This window comes from Caretta caretta, chromosome 8 (genome assembly GCF_965140235.1).
Source record: "Caretta caretta isolate rCarCar2 chromosome 8, rCarCar1.hap1, whole genome shotgun sequence".
Lineage (NCBI taxonomy): Eukaryota > Metazoa > Chordata > Testudines > Cheloniidae > Caretta > Caretta caretta.
Window position 1 is genome coordinate 39,594,982 of NC_134213.1, and position 20,079 is coordinate 39,615,060.

General features: G+C 56.7%; 1 protein-coding gene across 3 annotated transcripts in view; it reads right to left on the reverse strand.

Moving 5' to 3' along the window:
* The window catches only part of ARAP3 (ArfGAP with RhoGAP domain, ankyrin repeat and PH domain 3), a 62,686-nt gene that overhangs the window by 6,123 nt on the left and 36,484 nt on the right, over positions 1 to 20,079 (reverse strand). For all 3 annotated transcript variants that reach the window (XM_048860827.2, XM_048860826.2, XM_075131419.1), the window contains exons 14-30: positions 19,766 to 19,928; positions 14,095 to 14,226; positions 13,848 to 14,001; positions 12,946 to 13,048; positions 12,326 to 12,524; positions 11,949 to 12,012; positions 10,012 to 10,175; positions 9,207 to 9,419; positions 8,701 to 8,806; positions 7,561 to 7,705; positions 7,411 to 7,479; positions 6,136 to 6,210; positions 3,657 to 3,771; positions 2,824 to 2,952; positions 1,886 to 2,019; positions 1,224 to 1,306; positions 765 to 800 (exon numbers count right to left, since the gene is read on the reverse strand). In XM_048860827.2, coding sequence (XP_048716784.1) covers positions 765 to 800; positions 1,224 to 1,306; positions 1,886 to 2,019; positions 2,824 to 2,952; positions 3,657 to 3,771; positions 6,136 to 6,210; positions 7,411 to 7,479; positions 7,561 to 7,705; positions 8,701 to 8,806; positions 9,207 to 9,419; positions 10,012 to 10,175; positions 11,949 to 12,012; positions 12,326 to 12,524; positions 12,946 to 13,048; positions 13,848 to 14,001; positions 14,095 to 14,226; positions 19,766 to 19,928 — 2,084 coding nt within the window. The remainder of the gene's footprint in view (positions 1 to 764; positions 801 to 1,223; positions 1,307 to 1,885; positions 2,020 to 2,823; positions 2,953 to 3,656; positions 3,772 to 6,135; positions 6,211 to 7,410; positions 7,480 to 7,560; positions 7,706 to 8,700; positions 8,807 to 9,206; positions 9,420 to 10,011; positions 10,176 to 11,948; positions 12,013 to 12,325; positions 12,525 to 12,945; positions 13,049 to 13,847; positions 14,002 to 14,094; positions 14,227 to 19,765; positions 19,929 to 20,079) is intronic.

Below are 20,079 nucleotides of genomic sequence, written 5' to 3' on the forward strand. Positions count from 1 at the left end.
GGGGGAGAGTGGAGGGCAGGGAGCAGGCAGTGTCCATGCTGCTGATGCTCTGCAGTCTGTGCCCCCAGGATGGGCAGCTAGTGGCTCTGGCAGAACCTGGCTGCCCATGCAGTCAGTCAGGGCTTGCTTATTTCCAGGCTCAGTAGGTGTGCTGAAGGCCCCGTGCCCAGCTGGGGCCAGGGAAATCAGCAAACAGAGGGTGTGAGTGCACGCATACACACAAACAAAAGATGTCTGCGCACACAAGCAGGGGTTGTGCACGCACATAGACACACACAGGGCATCACACACAAAGGATGTATGTGCACACAGGGTACACGCACAGAGGGCACGTGCGCACACACACCCACGTGCAGGTGCAGCAGAATTTTTGAAGCAGAGACACAATTTGCTTTCCCATTTTCGGGGGTCTATGCAACTTCCCTGCCAAGGTCCCTCTGCTTCCGCTCCAACAGCTGGGGCTGCCAGCCCAGCCTGCAGCCTCAATAACCACTGGGGCCTGGTGCGAGCCAGACACTCCCACTGCCGCACCCTCTAAGTGCCCAAGCCTGGCCTGTGCTGTGACTCCATGTCACTGCGCCCCTGCCTGGGTGCTCTCAGCTTCCAGCTCCCCAAGTCAGATTCCTGACCCCTAGTTGCCAGGGCTGGGGGAAGGGGGATCCCGATGGCCTGACTAGAGCTGGGGATGCCGAGCAGCAGGCCATGGCTACAGGGACCCTGGCGTCCTGCGTCCCTGGGGCGAGGGGACCCCACGAGATACTCACAGCTGCTGCTTGTCCAGGATCAGAGTGAATCCCCACCTAGAGCAGAGGGACACAAGGCACAGTCAGGCCAGGGCCGGCACTAGAGCCAGAGCTCAGTTGTGGGGCGGGGTTTGAACTGGGGGTTGCAGTGTCCGAGCTGGGGCAGACTGGCAGGTCCCTACCAGGTTGGTTCTGGAGCGGAGGCTTGGGGCACTGCAGCTGGGCGATGGGATTAGAACTCGCCTAGCACAAGGGGGGTTGAATCAGGGCTCCACCTGGTAGAGGTCACGCCCTGAGCTGTAGGACAAGTCTGGGGTAGGGTTAGGGGTAGCGCCAGGCAAACGGGCCCAGGAAGTGGGGGTGCTGGCAGAGGCTAGGCACAGTGCTGGGGCCGGCTCTGGGCAGAGGGTGCGGGAAGGTTACCGTCAGGGCAGGTGTTACCGCTCAAAAGGCTCCTGCACCCCGGAGCCCAACTCTTACTGGGACGGCGGCTTCAGCTTCTTCCGAATCCCCATGTAAACCTTGGCCATGTCGAGGGGCCACTCCCGCTCCGGCCGGGCACTCTGGGAAGCGAGAGCCAGACAGACAATCAGCCCTGCCCATGGACACTCCCCATCCCCCCAGCCCTGCCCTGCCCTCCCCTCCCCTGGCCCCACCCTGCCCTCCCCTTTCTGCCAGCTCCCCTCCACCAGCCCTGCACTCCACTCTCTGCCAGCACCTCTCCCACACTAGCCCAGCCCTTCCAGCCTTGCTGGCACCCCTCTCTTCCTCTCTCTGAGGCCTCCTATCCGCACCTGCCCCAGGGATGTGACAGGGCTCCCCACCCTGCACAGAGGGAAAGGGCCCCAAGACTTGGGGTGTGTGAGGGGCACAGAGAGAATCCAGAACCTTCCCCTGACATGAGCTGGTCGAACGGCCGCCCCTCCGAGCCTGGTCTGGCAGCCCCTCCCCCCGGACTGCACGCCCCATTCCTGTGGCTGGAGGCAGGGCAGGCGTTGGCCTGGCTGCCCAATCTCTGGGAGAGCTTTCCACCACAGGAGAGGGGGGCCCTGATCCCAGGGGCCGTGGCAGGCCCGCTCCTAGCCCAGCACTGACCATGTGTCTGGGCTGCCCCAGAGGGCCAGGTCTGGGTCCTGCTTTACCCTTTTCTCCTTCAGCAGCAGCAGCTTGTGATCCTGGATGACGAAGTATCGCTCCTGAAACTTGCAGCCCAGGAGTTTGGGGGGCTCCTCCCGACACTTCAGCACCCCACACTTGGGGCTCTTGCGCTTGGCACCTGCACGAAAGGGGAGAACAAGAGGGTGAGGAATATCCTGGGCACCCAGAGAGAGGGCCTGGGCAGGGCAGGAGCAGGCTGGGGATGGGGATTAGGAGCGCAAGGGGTTGGGGGGGGTGTCAGACAATAGTGGGGGGCAAACAGTAGGAGCGGGGGGGGTGTCAGACAATAGGAGCAGAGGCTGGGGGAAGGGGGATCCCGAGGCCCTGGGATCAAGGCCCCCCTCGCCCTGGTTCTGTCCCCCTGGTTTCCCTGCACGAGTCGCTGGTTCACAGCCCTGGCTGGCTCTGAGCGTCACTAACAGGACAAGTCTTTTTTCACCTCCAGGGTGTGAGGACTGGCCCAGCCTGGGGCCGTGGCATCACAGCTCACTCAGCGGCCTGTGCACTCCCAGCCTGCAGCCTAAGTCACACAACAGGCACTGACTGCCCCCCTGCAGGCAGCCTCAGCACAGGCCACAGACTGTGCGGGCCATGGGGACCAGCCAGTGCCACTGTTCTGGGTCCCATGGCTGGGCTGGGCCAGGCCAGGGCCAAGGATCAGAGCCATGGGCAAGGAAGGGCCTGACAGAGGCCATGGGCAGGGGGATCTGTGGCCAAGCCGGGCTGGGGCCATGGTCAGGGGAAGCTGGGGCCAGGGCCAGAGCCGGACTGGGGCCATGGGCAGGGGGAGCTGGGGCCAGGGCTGGACTGGAGCCATGGGCAGCAGGAGCTGGCCTTGCTGCATGTGCTGCACTCTATTCTGCAGGAATGGCCATGGGCTCATGCAGGGCCTTGCAGCCCAGCCATGGCAGGTGGCGCTTACCTGTGAAGAGACAGCTGCCTTCTCCAATGGGAACCTTCCTCACCAACAGGTAGGCGGTACTGGGCTCAGGCAGCTTACACCACTGCAGAGCCTGCTCCAGGACCTTCTCCTTGGGGTGTAGGGGGCGCTCTAGGGAGAGGAAAGGAGGCCGTTTGCACCCCGGGCAGCAGAGGAACTGCCCTGGGCCCTGAGGCCAGGGAGGATCCAGCTCCCTCATCAGGGCCAGGCCCACCACAGCTCAGACAGGGCCGGTGCTGCCCTGCTGTGCCAGGGCGCGGGGCTGTCAGAAGGCGTGGGCACCCCCTGCCTCCACAGCATCTGGGGCTGTGTAGGCAGGGAGAGGGGATCCAAAGTGTGAGCGCTACATGGATGGAATGGTCCAACCTTCCTCCCCTCACAGTCCTATGGGCCTCCGCCCAGCATCCGCCCCCAATGGTAAACGACCACCCCCATTCCCATGGAGAAGTGCTGTCCCCATTCAGCCCCCACTCCAATAACAAAAGGCCATTCCCATCCCTCCCCGTCTCCACCGCCACTCACCCAGCCCCTGCCCCCATGGTGAGGTGACACCCTCACTACTCACCTGGCCCCCCATCCTAATAGATAGATAACACTCCCATCACCCAGCCAGCCCCCCAATGGAGAAGCACCCCTGTCACTCAGCCAGCCCCTACCCCCAATGGAGAGATGCCCCCGTCACCCAGCCAACCCCCAGCCCTCCCAGTGGAGAAGCACCCCCATTACTCAGCTAGTCCCCGCTCCCCCAGTGGAGAAATGCCCCTGTCACACAGCCATCCCCCAGCCCACAGTGGAGAGGAGCCTCCGTCACTCACCCAGCTCCCCATTCTCCAGGGCCTCGAAGGTCAGCCAGATGTCCAGGCTCGCTGACACGTTGCGCATCTCCAGTACCTGATTGGTCAGCTCCTCCGCCGTCATGGTAGGTGACACCTATGGGGAGCGCAGAGATCAGCTCGTGCCCAGTCTCCACCCCAGGCCAAGGACTGGCCTGAGCCCTCTAGGCACCACCGAGTCTGTTGGCAGCAGGATGGGAATTAGCAAGAGAGAGGCATGCCCAGGCGGACCCTGGACTTCAGAAAAGCAGACTTTGACTCCCTCAGGGAACTGATGGGCAGGATCCCCTGGGAGAATAACATGAGGGGGAAAGGAGTCCAGGAGAACTGTCTGTATTTTAAAGAATCCTTACTGAGGTTGCAGGAACAAACCATCCCGATGTGTAGAAAGAATAGTAAATACAGCAGGTGACCAGCTTGGCTTAACAGTGAAATCCTCAGTGATCTTAAACACAAAAATGAAGCTTACAAGAAGTGGAAGCTTGGACAAATGACTAGGGAGGAGTATAAAAATATTGCTCAGGCATGCAGGAGTGAAATCAGGAAGGCCAAATCACACTTGGAGTTGCAGCTTGTTAAGGGTAACAAGAAGGGTTTCTACAGGTATGTTAGCAACAAGAAGGTGGTCAGGGAAAGTGTGGGACCCTTACTGAATGGGGGAGGCAACCTAGTGACGGAGGATGCGGAAAAAGCTAATGTACTCAATGCTTTTTTTGTCTCTGTCTTCACGAACAAGGTCAGCTCCCAGACTACTGCACTGGGCAGCACAGTATGGGGAGGAGGTGACCAGCCCTCTGTGGAGAAAGAAGTGGTTCAGGACTATTTAGAAAAGCTGGACGAGCACAAGTCCATGGGGCTAGATGCGCTGCATCCGAGAGTGCTAAAGTAGTTGGCGGATGTGAGTGCAGAGCCATTGGCCATTATCTTTGAAAACTCATAGCGATCGGGGGAGATCTCGGATGACTGGAAAAAGGCTAATGTAGTGCCCATCTTTAAAAAAGGGAAGGAGGAGGATCCGGGGAACTACAGGCCAGTCAGCCTCACCTCAGTCCCTGGAAAAATCGTGGAGCAAGTCCTCAAGGAATCAATTTTGAAGCACTTCGAGGAGAGGAAAGTGATCAGGAACAGCCAGCGTGGATTCACCAAGGGCAAGTCATGCCTGACTAATCTAATTGCCTTCTGTGATGAGATAACTGGCTCTGTGGATATGTTATTCCTTGACTTTAGCAAAGCTTTTGATACGGTCTCCCACAGTATTCTTGCCAGCAATTTAAAGAAGTATGGGCTGGATGAAGGACTATAAGGTGGATAGAAAGCTGGCTAGATCGTCTCAATGGGTCGTGATCAATGGCTCCATGTCTAGTTGGCAGCCAGTATCAAGCGGAATGCCACAAGGGTCAGTCCTGGGGCCGGTTTTGTTCAATATCTTCATTAATGATCTGGAGGATGGCGTGGATTGCACCCTCAGCAAGTTTGCAGATGACACTAAACTGGGAAGAGTGGTAGATACGCTGGCGGGTAGGGATAGGATAGAGGGACCTAGACAAATTAGAGAATTGGGCCAAAAGAAATCTGATGAGGTTCAACAAGGACAAGTGCAGAGTCCTGCACTTAGGATGGAAGAATCCCATGCACTGCTACAGACTAGGGACCGAATGGCTCGGCAGCCATTCTGCAGAAAAGGACTGACGGGTTACAGTGGACAGGAAGCTGGATAGGAGTCAACAGTGTGCCCTTGTTGCCAAGGCTAACAGCATTTTGGGCTATATAAGTATGAGCATTGCCAGCAGATTTGGCACTGGTGAGACCTCATCTGGAGAACTGTGTCCAGTTTTGGGCCCCACACTACAAGAAGGATGTGGAAAAATTGGAAAGTGTCCAGCGAAGGGCAACAAAAATTATTAGGGGGCTGGAACACATGACTTATGAGGAGAGGCTGAGGGAACTGGGATTATTTAGTCTGCAGAAGAGAAAAATCAGGGAGTTTGATAGCTGCTTTCAACTACATGAAAGGGGGTTCCAAAGAGGATGGTCTAGACTGTTCTCAGTGGTAGCAGATGACAGAACAAGGAGCAATGGTCTCAAGTTGCAGTGGGGGAGGTATAGGTTGGATATTAGGACACACTATTTCACTAGGAGGGTAGTGAAGCACTGGAATGCGTTACCTAACGAGGTGGTGGAATCTCCTTCCTTAGGAGTTTTTAAGGTCAGACTTGACAAAGCCCTGGCTGGGATGATTTAGTTGGGGATTGGTCCTGCTTTGAGCAGGGGGTCGGACTAGATGACCTCCTGAGTCCTTTCCAACCCTGATATTCTATGATTTTATGATCTCCAAACCCTGCAGGGCAGCTCCGGCCCCCTGAAGGTTCCCTCCCAGCGGACAGCGAGGCCGGAACACTGAGGGTGGGCGATGCAGCTGCCCTGCCTGAGCCATGGCTGCAGCCAAGACATACTCACTCACCTTCAGGGTGACACAGCAGTCGGGCAGCTTCTGCTCCAGGTAAACCTCAATGATGAGATCTCCAGCCTGAGAGAGCTGCGGGGAGAGACGGCAGAGGGTGGGCAAAGCCTGGGCCAAGTGCTGGACTGGGAGGCTGGCATCGGTGCGGCTGAGCCAGCAGCTCACAGCATCTGCCTGCAGGGAGCTGAGGAAGGGGCTGCTTGCGTCCAGAGTGGCTGCATGCTGTGACCGGTGCCGGGGGTGAGAAGGGTGGGGGTTACAAAGCAGGTTGGGGGCCCCACCCACCTGGGAGAGGGACCAGGAGAGCGAGGGCCTGGGGCAGGGCGATGGGGGGAGGCAGGGCCCTTTCCTGTTCCTGGGGAGGCCTCGTAAGAGATTATCTCATTGCAGAGTGAACACAGGGCCCATTGTGTGGCTAGGGCAGCCCATGCTGGAGCTGGGATCCATGCAGGGACAGCAGGACTTGCAGCTAGGGCAGGGGTGGGCAAAATTTTTGGGCCAAGGGCCACATCTGGGTGGGGAAATTGTATGCAGGGCCGGGGCAGGGGGTGGGCGTGCGGGAGGGAGTGCGGGAGGGGGTGCAGTGTGCAGGAACGGGCTCAGGGCAAGGGATTGGGGCAGAGGAGGTGTGGGGTGTATGAGGGGACTCAGGGAAGGGGGGTTGGGGTGCAGGAGGGGTGCAGAGTGCAGGATGGGGCTCAGGGCAGGGGTGTAGGAGGGGTGCAGACTGTGGGAGGGAGCTCAGGGCAGGGGGTTGGGTGAAGGAGGGGGGTGGGGTGCAACAGGGGGCTCAGGGCAGGGAGTTGGGCTGCAGGAGGGGTTCGGGCTCCAGCTTAAAGCGGCTTCGGGGTGGCAGCGGTGTGCACCGGGGCCAGGGCAGGCTCCCTGCATGCCTGCCCTGGCCCCATGCCACGCTGCTCCGGGAAGCAGCCCCCACTCAGAAGCGGCCGGCACTGCGTGGCAAGGGCAATGCACAGAGCCCTCTGCCCTACCTCCTCCAAACCGCAGGGACGTGGTGCTGGCCAATTCTGAGAGAGGCGCGGGGCCTGCGGCACCACGGGGGGCAATCCCATGGGCCGGATCCAAAGTCCTGAGGGGCCGGATCCGGCCTGCGGGCTGTAGTTTGCCCACCCCTGAGCTAGGGGCCTGTGCTGGGCTGCTCTCCAGCTGTCTGCCTCCGCCATGGAAGCTCACCGATGTCCATGGGCCCAGGCAGAGGCCGATGGACAAATCAGCAGTAGGATCCAAGATATGGGGAGTGCATGGAGTGAGTACCTGCACATCCCTCCAGGTGGTGATGAGGCTGTTCTCTAGATCCATCTGCGACACCTGGTCCTCGTCAATCTAGCGGGCAAGAGAAGGGATGTGAGGTGCAGGAGGGAGAGGAGACAGTCCTGGGGGAGGCAGGGCGAGTGGGGGGCTTACGTTGAAAATGCGGACATAGTTGTCAATCAGGTCCTCCATCACCTTGACCTCATCCCCTTTGCCATCTGTCTGGAAAAGGCTGGGAGCAAAGAGCAGTGACAGGTTCTTGGTGTTCATCTGATTGAAGTCAGCACATTTCTGCACGCTGCAAGCCGGGGCAGAGAGAGAGAGAGAGAGAGAGATTTCTGAGCGTGTGCCCAGCAGCCCCAGCATGGGATGAGGCTGGGCCGCTCAGGACCACCCACCCAGCTGCTGGAGTCAGGCAGAACTTCTTGTTCTAAACCTTTTTCTAACTTCCATGAAAAAAAAGGTCACAGGGTTATGAAATTTTCCACTTTTCTCATCAAAACATAAAACTAAAAACTTTAATTTCAACACTTTGAATGTCAAGTTTTTGGCCTTTTGTTCCCCCTTTTGGTCACTGAATGCACTTGAACGTGCAATGGCCTCAGAGTGGGTTTCCCCTACTTCCTCCAATTTCTCTCTGTGTTCATTGTAACATTTCCACCTTGAGAAAAGTCACATAGCAGCAAAGGGCAGAATTGACTGGTATCTGGCTGCTCCGTGATTCCTCTGGCATCAGGAAAGTTTTGAAAAGTTACAAAGTAATAAAAGGAAGATGGAAAGAAGATGAAAGTGTGAAGCCCCAACTGTGGGACATCCACCATTTTCTGGCAAAATGGAACCAGAAGATAACAACTGGGGAGAAAGGAGGAAAAAACCTCACGAAGATTACAGAATGCTAACCCTGTAAACTGGTCTGTGCCGACCTCTGAGAAATGCAGACAAGTCACCTTCATTTGCACAATTGCTTGCCATTTTTTGCTGCCAGAGGGAAGGCCCAGCCCCAGGCTTACTGCATGGTCCTCCCAGCCTTTCTATACGGCTCAGAGACAGGGGGGTGTCCCAGGGCCATTTGTCAAACTCTGTCCCTGGATCACCCCCCGCTGGCACTGGCCTCTCCGTATCCCCGGGGGACCCAGAGACCCTGAAGCTGAGTGGGAAGTGAAGGGGGCAGACAGTGGACACAGCATGTCTGGACTGAACCATGTCAGCTGGTGACGCTCCCCCGATTTCCTGGACCATGCTGTTCCCTGAAGAAGTGACATATGCACGCTGCCCAAGGAGGGACAGACTGACCGGTAGAGGTGACCAATCAGAGCAGCCAGTGTCCTGCGGTTGAGGCGGGGCAGGCGGTTGATCAACTCCTTGTAGCGCTCCAGCCGTTGGGACTTCAGGGCTATTGCTGGAGGAAGCAGACCGTCACAAACACAACACTGCGCAAAGGCACAACTACCATCACCAGGCATGAGCCGCTAGCCCCAGGCCATGCACGGACTGGCAGGGAGCTGTGCCCCAACTTACCCACACTCACACCAATCACCCAGCCCCTCGTGGGGCCAATGCTCCAGGTCAGACTGGCATGATTCCCACCCTCTGTGCATTGGCGCAAATGATGGAGCCAGGGGCAGGGGAGAATGGGGCCCAGAGCGCCCCCCACCAGCGGAGCTCAGCACTGGGCTGGCCTAGGTCTGTTCCTGGCATGTGGTTGGTGGCAGGAGAAGGGGCATCAGGGTGAGAGGGAGCCCAAGGCAGAGAACAGCTGCTGCATGGTGAGGGTGGGGGGACAGCAAGGAGATGAGTACCCGCAGCCTCCTTCCACTGGGGGTGCAGCTCCGAAGTGAAAACAGGGTCCTCGAGCTCCCGGAAGAATCTCTTCAGCACGTCGGTCACATCCTCGATGAAGTTGTCACTGATGCGCAGCTTGACGTTGCGGGCATCCCTGCGGAACTGCTCCATCAGCACCTTGATCCGGGACTTGGCCCCATTCTTCCGGTAAATACCTTCATGTCGCAGCCCTGCGGGCAGAGCAAGAGAGAGACCATGTCATGGGAGCCGCGTGCTAAAGGGGGAGCCCGGATCAGCACCACCAATGCAGGGGTGGCGCAGGTAGCGGACTAATGGGAAGCCCAGAGTGTGCCCTCCCAGCTCTAGATCACTCAGTGTGTGTGTGCGGTGGTTGGGGGTGGTGTAAGCAGGTAGATCATAGAGTGCCCTCCACGGCCCAGATCAGTGTGTGTGTGTGGGAACTCAGAGTGTACCCTTGCAGGCCCTGATCAGTGTGTGTAGCTCGGAGTGTATCCTCGCAGGGCCAGATCAGTGTGTTTGTGGGGGTCGGGGGGAAGCTCAGAGTGTACCCTCACAGGCCCTGATCAGTGTGTGTGGGGGGGGTAGGAAATGGGGGGAGATAGATGGGAGTATGCCCTTGCAGCCTGCTCCCAGTGGGTGCCCCATGCCAACTTGGGAGATGCCTGACGGACAAGTGGCAGCTCTGCACTCCCCCCTGAGGTGATGCCACCTGCCTCACAGGAGAACGCGGCACAGGGCTCCTGGCAGCACTGCCAGTACCCAACAGGAGGTGCCAGGCCATCCCTGAGCAGAGGGGCTCACCGTATTGGGTGATGAAGGCAATGCAGCTGTCCACGAGGATGGGGATGTCGCTCCTGCTGAGCTGCTGGTCGCGCAGGGCGTTGCCCCGTCCCCCTGCCGAGGCCTGGATGTCCGTGCACCATGCTGCAAAGTCCATCCGCGACACCCCCTGCAGGTAAAAGGTCCTGAGGACAGGTGTGACGTTATTAATATAACCTGTGACTGCATAGATCATTGGTGCAACCACTGTTATATATTTGCAGCAAATATTGTACAAAGGTGTCTATGGAAAGATTATGATTTGCTAATTATGATTATGCTACCTGTAGGTGTGTCTCATTTTTGTAGTTGAAGTTATGAATATTGGCTATGTACTTGTCTATCAGTGTGTTTTGATTCTGAAGTAGCCTTAGTAAAGCATTTGGCCAGCTTCTTGAGAAAGGAATTTGCAAATTAAATGTCCAATCAAGAAACACTTAACTGACAATGGGCCTTGGAAGACTCCAATCCCCATAAAAAGTCTTCCTGGGGACGTTCAAGATAGCATGTGAACAATGGCTGCCGCCTCTAAAGAACTGAGTCATACATGGATATGTGACTTGCCCATGTGACTCCAAACTCCATTTTGCTGTAATTTTCCACAGCAAGAACAAAGAGGTGTTCTTACACCTGGAAGAGACTAAAAAAGGCAGCTGCCTCATCTCCATCTTGTCTTCAATCCTGCTTCTTACCTCTGTAGGGCCTTCGCTACAAACTGAAGCTCTGAACAAAGGACTGAATGACCCATCCCTGTTGTGGATGTACTCCAGAGACTTGATTTCAGCCTGCAGTTTATTCTATCACTGCTGCAAGCCTGAACCAAGAACTTTGCCATGACTGTATGTAATTGATTCCATTTAACCAATTCTAGCTCTCATCTATATTTCTTTCTTTTTATAAATAAACGTTTAGATTTTAGATTCTATAGGATTGGCAACAGCGTGATTTGTGGGTAAGATCTGATTTGTATATTGAGCTGGGTCTGGGGCTTGGTCCTTTGGGATCGGGAAAACCTTTTACCTTTTACTGAGGTATTGCTTTGCATAACCATTTGTCCCCATAACGAGTGGCACTGGTGGTGATACTAGGAAACTGGAGTGTCTAAGGGAATTGCTTGTGTGACTTGTGGTTAGCCAGTGGGGTAAAACCAAAGTCCTCTCTCTTTGGCTGGTTTGGTTTGCCTTGGTGTGCAAAGGAACCCCAGCCTTGGACTGTAACTGCCCAGCTTTAAGCAATTTGTCCTGAATTGGCACTCTCAGTTGGGTCCCACCAAAGCCAGCATCGTTACAACAGGGCAGAGAGCAGGAGGTGAAACACAGCTGGGTACACAGCACAGGGCTGACTCACACAGCATCCCCAGCTCCCTTCCTGCCCCCGGCATGCCCCATTGCCCTGGTGCAGGCACGGGAGAGCTGGCTGGCCCAGGAGCCTGGCTCCTCCGCCAGACACAGACCTGTCCATAGGCACTGCCCCCGCCCGAGCCTCAGGGGGCAGGGCAGACATTTAGGGGAGACCCGGGGGGCGTAGCTTAGAGCGTAGCCTCCTAGGCCCATATCAGCTAATCCCAGTGGGGTTAAGAGCAATGCAGGGAATTAGACAAAAGGAAAATCTAGGCTGAGTCTCAGGGTGCCCCTCGTGGTGACGGGCCCCACTGCATGGCTGTTCAGCCTGCGCTGGCCCAGCAAACACAGCACTGCTCCCATCCCGGGGCAAGGATTAGATCCCGCCCGCCCCCATGTGGGCTCAGGCAGACTCCTCTCCCCGAGCTGTGCTCAGACTCCGTTCCCTGGAAGTCCACTGACCAGGCTGTCTGTATGTTTATTCACCCCCAGGCTTAGTCTGTCCAGACCCTGGGCCAGTAACACCTCCTTGCAGGCAGGAGGTGCTGCTCATCTGTGTCATGTCCTGGCAGAGCTCACCTCCCCATCTCCACCAGGATCAGCACCTCCTTCTTCTCAGGAGTCTCAGTGAGGGGCACCACACCTGCACAGGAGCAAATGGAGACTTTAGACGCAAATCCTACCCAGAGGCCAGGGAGAGACCTTGGGAGCTGTGCTGGGCCCACACTGGGCCCCCCAGGGCAGCTAGAAGGATCCCCGAAGCTTTACATACTGTGTACATGCAATCGCTGACCCAGCACTGGAATGCAGCACCGCTGGGGTGGGGCATGGCTGGTAGTGAACAGCGCTCGGCCACACAGCACAGGGCTCACTGACCCAGCACCGCAATGCAGTCCCTCTGGGGTGGGGCACAGCTGCTGTTTCCCACAGTTGGGACGGGCAAAGGCTGTACTCACTGAGCTCCTGCAGCCTCCGGAGGTTGATGCTGTCCTCGGCTGCGCCCTCCTCCCCTGGGCAGAAGAACAGGTGGGCTTTCTGCAGAATGAAGAAGCCCTGCAGCCACTGCTCAGGGCTGAGCATGGATCTGTAGTGCAACCGCCCCACTCTCTGGAACTCGTAGCCCAGCAGGCAGTGACAGCTGAGCGGTGTGAACCACTGCATGGGACGGAGAGACCGGTTAGATCCAGGCTGAGCGCAGGGTGAGGGCATCACAGAGGGCTGTACCCCAGGTTGGGTGGCTGTGGGTGGGGACAGGAACTGGGGGAAGGACTATGCCCTGCATTGTGGATGGAGCCAGGCAGAACACTATACCCTGCGTGTGTGTGTGTAAGGGGGCAGTGCCAGGGCGGAGGGCTATGCCCCATGTGGCAGGTAGGAGGGATGCTGATTGGATCCTGCACACACACCCCTGCCAGCAGCATGCCAATGTGGGGGAGGGTCTGTCATGCCAGGGAGATGAGGCAAGTTAGTGCTGCAGCTCTCAGCAGCTGCTTCCCAGCCTGGCCCATGGAAGAGGCTGGTACTGCTGGGTGCAGTGCCACACTGGGCCTGTGCCCTGGGTGACTGTGTCACACACCTTGCCGATGGCGCTGGCCCAGGCCTGCAGGGTGTCCGGCCCATCAGCTCCCAGCTGCTGCACTTTGTCACCACTCAGGAAGAGCTCCAAAGTGAAGCGAAACCTGTAGACGAAGGCAAAAGCATGAGGGGGGCAGGGCTCCCACAGCAGCCCAGTGCCCTGCCCACCACAGCCCTTGCACTCTGGTTCAGCAGTGAAAGTGACCCTTCCTGAGGCTGCGCCGTACTGAGCTCTGCTGCATGGAGGCCAAGGCCCTGAGGACTGGCCCTGCTCATGGGGCTCGCTAGGCCCAGGGCGCAAGGCCAGCAGGTGGCCGGAGGGCAGCAGGCCCTTCCAAATGGCCCAGCTTTAGCTGCCTCCCCACACACAGGAGCCAGAGCGCAACTTCCCCAGGCAGCAGAAGCAGGGGGCCCAGGGTCACTAGGTAGCTTTCACTGGGACATCTGCAGCACCAAGCAGCAGACCCGAGCAGTCAGGGGTTGGGCCCAGTGGGGCGAACTCAGAGGGCCTGGCTATGGAGAAGCAGGGAGCTGGCTGCAGGGACTCAGCAGGCCTGACCCCTGCACCACAGTCCCTTCAGCATAAGGGCATAGTGCCCCTTCACTGCTAATCTCCCTCCCTCCCCAGTGCATGTCCGCAGAACTGCTTGGACCCCAAGGTGGTTGCCTGCCTCTCCCTGCAGGGCAGCCCCATGCCCAACACACTGCCTGCACCCAGTGCCTGGGGGTCTGGCTGCCTCTGATCCGCTTGCCACATGGGGGCCCCAACAATGGACTGCATCCTGGGGGATTTCGGGGAGTAACCTGACTGTGCTCCAGCCAGGGTGCCGACTGAGGTGGGAGAAGGTGGGCATGCGCCAGGGTGTGGACGGGGAAGGGGCATGTCCCTTCGGGGCAAGGTACCTGTCTGGAGGTCCAGGACTGGCCAGTTCATCTGCTCTGCTCACGCCCAGCGAGACCATGTCAGCCAGCTCAACCTTCCCCACTGACTCAGCACATTTGTCAGTCTCATAGAAGAGGAGAGACTTCTCCAGGGAGCACCAGACGCGGTGCAGTTCTGCAGGGAACACACTGTCAGCAAGAGCAGGTCCCTGACGTACCAAGCAGCCTCTCTCCATCCTAGCCACCATGGGACCTGGCCCATACCTACCATCTCTGCTCTTCCTGGTGCCGGAGAGCTTGGAGAGGGCTGGTGCTTTGTAGAGGTAGCCACTGTGCACCACGGGCTGGGTGATCTCATTGTAGACCCCTTCCAGACTTGGCTCCTGAGCGCTGGGGCTCCCTGCCAAACACAATAACCTAAGAACGGCCATACTGGGTGTGACATTATTGACATGAACTGTGACCATACAGATCGTTGTTGCTGGCACCAGGTCTTGTACAGAGGAGGTCAAGTGGAGTGTCTATGGAAAGGTTGTAGTTTGCAGGTTATGATTATGCTATCTGTATGTGTGTATCATTTTTGTAGTTGAAGTTATCAATATTGGCTATGTACTGGTCTCTTAATGTGTTTGACTCTAAGTAGCCTCAGTGAAGCATTTGGTCTGCTTCTTGAGAAAGGACTATTCTCAGTAAGTGCCCAATCAAGAAACACTTAACTGACAATGGACTTTGGGAGATGCCAATCCATATCTGAGCTTTTCTGGGAACGTTCAAACTAACATGTATACAATGGCGTTGGCCTGCAAAAAGCTGAATCATTCATGGACATGGGACTTGCCCAGGTGGCTAAAAAGTCCATTTTGTTGCTGTGATTTTGCACAAGAGAACAAAAAGGGTTTCCGCCCACAAGGAGAGAATATAAAAGGCCCTGGAAGCCTTTCCTTTTTGTCTTCAACTGGCTTAAGAGATAGCCTCTCCACCCCCAAGAGATGCCTGAAAGAAACTGGAACAAAGGACAGTAACTACGGGGGTGTGAGTGATTGCTGGACCCAAACTAGGAAGGAGTCCAGTCTGTGAAAGAAGCTTATTGGAACATCTCTGAGGGTGAGATTTACCTGTACAGTAACTCCTCACTTAACGCTGTAGTTATGGTCCTGAAAAATGCAACTTTAAGTGAAATGATGTTAAGTGAATCAAATTTCCCCGTAAGAATGAATGTGATGGGGGGGGGTTTAGGTTCCAGGGAATTTTTTTTTGCCCTACAGTACAGTCCAGTACTATAGTTGGGAGGGGCCCCCGCCTTACCCCACACAGGCACAGCCCACTGGCACTGCAGGCAGTGAGGCAGGCAAGGAGGCAGAAGGTGCTGTAGGCTAGGAGAAGCACGTTGCGCAGGGGCAGCTTCCCCTACTCTGCAAGCACCAGGGGCAGGGGGCTAAACCCTCGGCCCGCCTACTCCACCCCTTCCCCCAAGTCCCCACCCTTATCCTCCCTCCTTTACTCCGCATGCCGCATCCTCGCTCCTCCCCCCTCCCTCCCCTGCCTCCTGCCCGCGGCAATCAGCTGGCTTGGGACGTTCAGGGGATAGGAGGGACGGGGGAGGAGCGAGGACGCGGTACGCAGCCTCCCCCCCTCCGTCTTCTGCCTGCAGCAATCAGCTGGTTTGTGGTGTTCAAGAGGCGGCGGGGGAGGGGAGCCTACATGCTGTGTCTTCACTCCTCCCCCCTCCCTCCTGAACGCCGCAAGCCAGCTGATTGCCGCGGGCAGGAGGCGGGGTGAGGAGTGGGAGGGTGCAGGGGAGCTGATGGGGGGCTGCCAGCTGTGGACAAAGCAGGCTGCCAAACGACGTTACAGCGAAGCACTGCACAACTTTAAATGGAGCATATTCTATAATTGAGCAGGGACATAAGATTGAAACAACGTTAATCGAGAGGACGTTAAGTGGGGAGTTACTGTATGCAGTTTCTTAATGTATTGGTCTTAGACTTGTGTGTTTTGTTTTATTTTTTTTTGGTAACTTACTTTGTTCTATTACTTGGCATCACTTAAATCCTACTTTTTATACTTAATAAAATCATTTTTGCTTATTATTGAACCCAGAGTTAGTGACTAATACTTGGGGGAGCAAACAGCTGTGCATATCTCTCTATTAGTGTTATAGAGGATGGACAATTTATGAGTTTATACTGTATAAGATTTATACAGAGTAAAATGAATTCATTTGGGGTTTAGGCTCCCAGAAAGACTGAATACTGGGGTCTGGGAAAGTCTCTGTTAACTAAGAAACTCCTGAGCTGAGTGGATCTCAGTTTCAGTGAACTGCAGGGGGGCGTGGCCCATGCTTTTGGTCTGTGCTGTAACTGACTGGAGTGTCTTACTCAATAAGACAAGAGTGGAGGGAAGCCTTCTCTGGCAGGGGGGTTTGTTTTCAGTGGTATCCCAGCACATCTAGTGACAGTCTAGTCACATCTAGTGACCAGACTGTGACCAGAATTGCATGCAGTATTCAAAGTGTGGGCGTACCATGGATTTTACTCCTGAGGGCATTCTGCACGGAAATATTAAAAATTATGCTCACAATATTTTAAAATTCTACAAATGTTATCTGTCAAATAAATGTGAAGGCTCCAGCATGGCATTGGGGAGCACAGGCTACTGGCTGCGCTGAGGTGGGAGATCACTGTGCAACTCCCCCCCGGGACATGGACTCAGTGGTGAGGCTGCACCCAATCCTGACACAGCACAAGGACTGGGCCTGCTCCAGAAACATCCCAGGGCCCTGCCCCTCCATGCCAGGTGCACCAGGTAGGGGCAGACAGGCTCAGCAAAGCAGGATCCAAGTGTGGAGGTGTTTAGTGTGGGAGGATCCAGGTGTGGGTTGAGAGCAGGGGCGGGCAAACTTTTTGGCCTGAGGGCCGCATCGGGTTTCTGAAATTGTATAGAGGGCCAGTTGGGGGAGGCTGTGCCTCCCCAAACAGCCAAGCATGGCCTGGCCCCTGCCCCCATCTGACCCCCCCTGGTTCTCGCCCCCTGACAGCCCCCTTGGTACTCCTGCCCCATCCAACCCCCCTGTTCCCTGACAGCCCCCCAGGGACCCCTACCCCATCCACCCCTCACTCTCCGTCCCCTGACCGCCCCCGGACTCCCCACCCCTAACTGCCCCCCAGCCACCCCATCAAACCCCCCCTCTCCTTCCTGACTACCCCCCCCCCGGGACCCCTGCCACATCCAACCACCCCTTGACCCTGTCCCCTGACTGCCCCCGGAATCCCTGCCCCTGACTGCTCCCCACCACCCAATCCAACCCCCCTCTCCTTCCGGAATGCCCCCCCTGGGACCCTTGCCCCCATTCAACCACCCTGTTCCCCGCCCTCTGACTTCCCCATCCACACCCCTGTCCCCTGACAACCACCCCCAAACTCCCGTGCCCTCTAGCCAACCCTCCCTGCTCCCTGCCTCCTTACCGCGCTCCCTGGAGCACCGGTGGCTGGCGGCGCATCAGGACAGACAGCCGCGCCTTCTGGCTGGAGCCAGCCTTGCACCGCGCAGCACAGAGCACCGGGTCAGGCCGGACTCTGCAGCTGTGCTGCCCCAGGAGCTCACTGCTCCACCAGCCAGAGCATTGCGCCGGCGGAGCAGTGAGCTGCGGCTGCGGGGGAAGGGGGAACACAGGGGAGGGGCCGGGGGCGAGCCTCCCAGGCCAGGAGCTCATGGGCCAGGCAGGCTGGTCCCATGGCCGGATGTGGCCCACGGGCTGTAGTTCGCCCACCTCTGGTTGAGAGGGTTCTGTGTGGGGCAATCTGGGTGCAGGTGGCTCAGTGGGGGATCCAGGTGTAGGGGGGCGATCTGGATGCACATGGGCTTGTTGGACGGTTCTGGGTGCAATGGTAATAGGACTCTGCAGGGGGGTCCAGGTGAAGGTGGTTAGGGGTCAGCGGGGGGCGGGTCTGGGTGTGGGGGGGATCAGTGGGGGGTTCCAGATGCTGGGGGAGTGGGGCTCAGTGGGGTTGGGATCCATGTGCAGCTGGTTGGGGTTCGGTAGGGTGGGGATTCGGGTGTAGGTGGCTTGTCAGGGTGGTCCAGGGGGAGTGGGCTCATCAGAGGGGGTTCTGGGTGTGAGGGAGTCTGCATGCATGGGGATTGGGTGGATGGGGGAGCTGCTCACAGTATAGTGATACCTCGCCCTGCAGCTCAGGAGCGATAGGCGCAGGAAGCGTGTGGCGGGGGTTGGGGGGAGAGTTTGCAGAGCTTCCTACAGCCAGAAGAGAAATCTGGGGGTGGGTCTGACATGGCCCTGAATGCCGTGCAGGGAAAGAGGAAGTTCCATCCTCCTCAGCCCAGCTGGGACTAGCAGCTGAGCTTGGCACAGGGTAGGAGCCACCAGTCAGGTCTTCTCCAGTCCCGCCCCCTGCCCCACAGTGATTTACCTCTCTGCCGGCTGCCCTGGGCACCTGAAACATACTGCTGGGGAGGGTTGAATGACAGCTCTTGTGGCTTCCATTTGCTTCCCTGTCAGAAAGTCATTTTTCTGCAGGGAAGCAAAGAAATCTGCAGGGGACATAAATTTTGCACAGTGGTGCAGAATTCCCCCAGGATTTATATAGTGGCATTATGATATTTACTGTCTTATCATCTATCCCTTTCCTTATGGTTCCTAACATTCTGTTAGCTTTTTTGATTACTGCAGCACAATGAGCAGAAAATTTCAGAGAACTATCCACAATGACTCCAAGATCTCTTTCTTGAGGGACAACAGCTAATTTAGATCCCATCGTTTTGGTATGTATAGTTGGGATGATGTTTTCCAATATGTATTACTTTGCATTTATCAACATTAAATTTCATTTGACATTTTGTTTCCCAGTTATACAGTTTTGTGATGTCCCTTTGTAACTCTTTGCAGTCTGCTTTGGACTTAACTATCTTGAGTAGTTTTGTATTGTCTTCAAATTTTGCCATCTCACTGTCTGCCCCTTTTTCCAGATTATTTATATTGAACAGCATTGGTCACAGTGCAGATCCCTGGGGGACACCACTATTTAGCTTTCTCCATTCTGAAAACTGACCATTTATTCCCACCCTGTTTCCTGTCTTTTAACCAGTTACTGATCCATGAGAGGACCTTCCCTCTTATCCCGTGACAGCTTACTTTGCTTAAGAGCCTTTGGGGAAGGACCTTGTCAAAGGCTTTCTGAAAGTCCAAGTACACTATATCCACTGGATCCACGTTGTCCACATGCTTACTCATGCCCTCAAAGAATTCCAATAGATTGGAGAGGCATGATTTACCTTTACAAAAGATGTGTTGACCCTTCCCCAACACACTGCAGAGAGTAGCAGAGCAAAACCTGTGGTTGCCTTGACCCCATGGAAACATTGCCACGTCGCTGGGGTTGGGCGGTGACCCTGGGAAGGTCAGTGGCATAGAGACCAATGGTCCAAGTGTGGGGAAGGGGTGTGTTCCAAAAGCAGTGTGTTCCATGTGACACTGGGAGATTCCAGGTGGGGCAGGGTGGGTTCCATGTGGGGCAGTGGGGTTCCAGGGGAGGTGAAGTTCTGTGTTGGCAGGGGGTTTCCGGGGATGGTGGGTTGCCTGCGGAGCAGAGAGTCCCCTGTGCAGGACACAGGGGGCTCACAGGCATCCCTCTCAGTCTGCCATGGCTCAAAGGTGGGCACAATGTGGGATAATGACAAAGCTGGCCCCTGCGGGACCTGGAGAACTGTGGGTTCGGCCCCTTGGGATGACTGGCTCTGGCCAGAGCCTCAGCCTCACGGTTCTCTTCTGATGCCCCTGACATTCCATGGGAAAATGGGTGGCACAACTTTGCCAACGCTGAGGGCAGCAGGACCAGAATGGGCAGGGGCAGGGGAGGAGGCAGTGACAGATAAGCCACCCCCATTACTGCTGTGGGGTAGGGGGCTCTGGGATCTCCATTTACCTGGATGGTTCCCATGCCTGCTGCTCTCAGGGGTCTGCCAGAGCTCGGTTCCCTGCGACCCGTCGCAGCCCCCTGTGTCAGCTGCCATCCCGGCTTCAGTGGCAGAGAAGAAATGCAGGATCGTCTTCAGCAGGCTGGGCCCTGCCACAGCAGCACAGAGCGCCTGGGGCAAGAGACACGATCAGATCCCTAGCCTTGGCACACCCGCTGTCCACGGACACCTGGCTGCCAGCTCAGGGGCAGGAGGGGGAGCAATGCAGGCATGTGTGTGTGCCCACACAGAAGGCCAGATCTATCCTGCCCATCCCCATGGC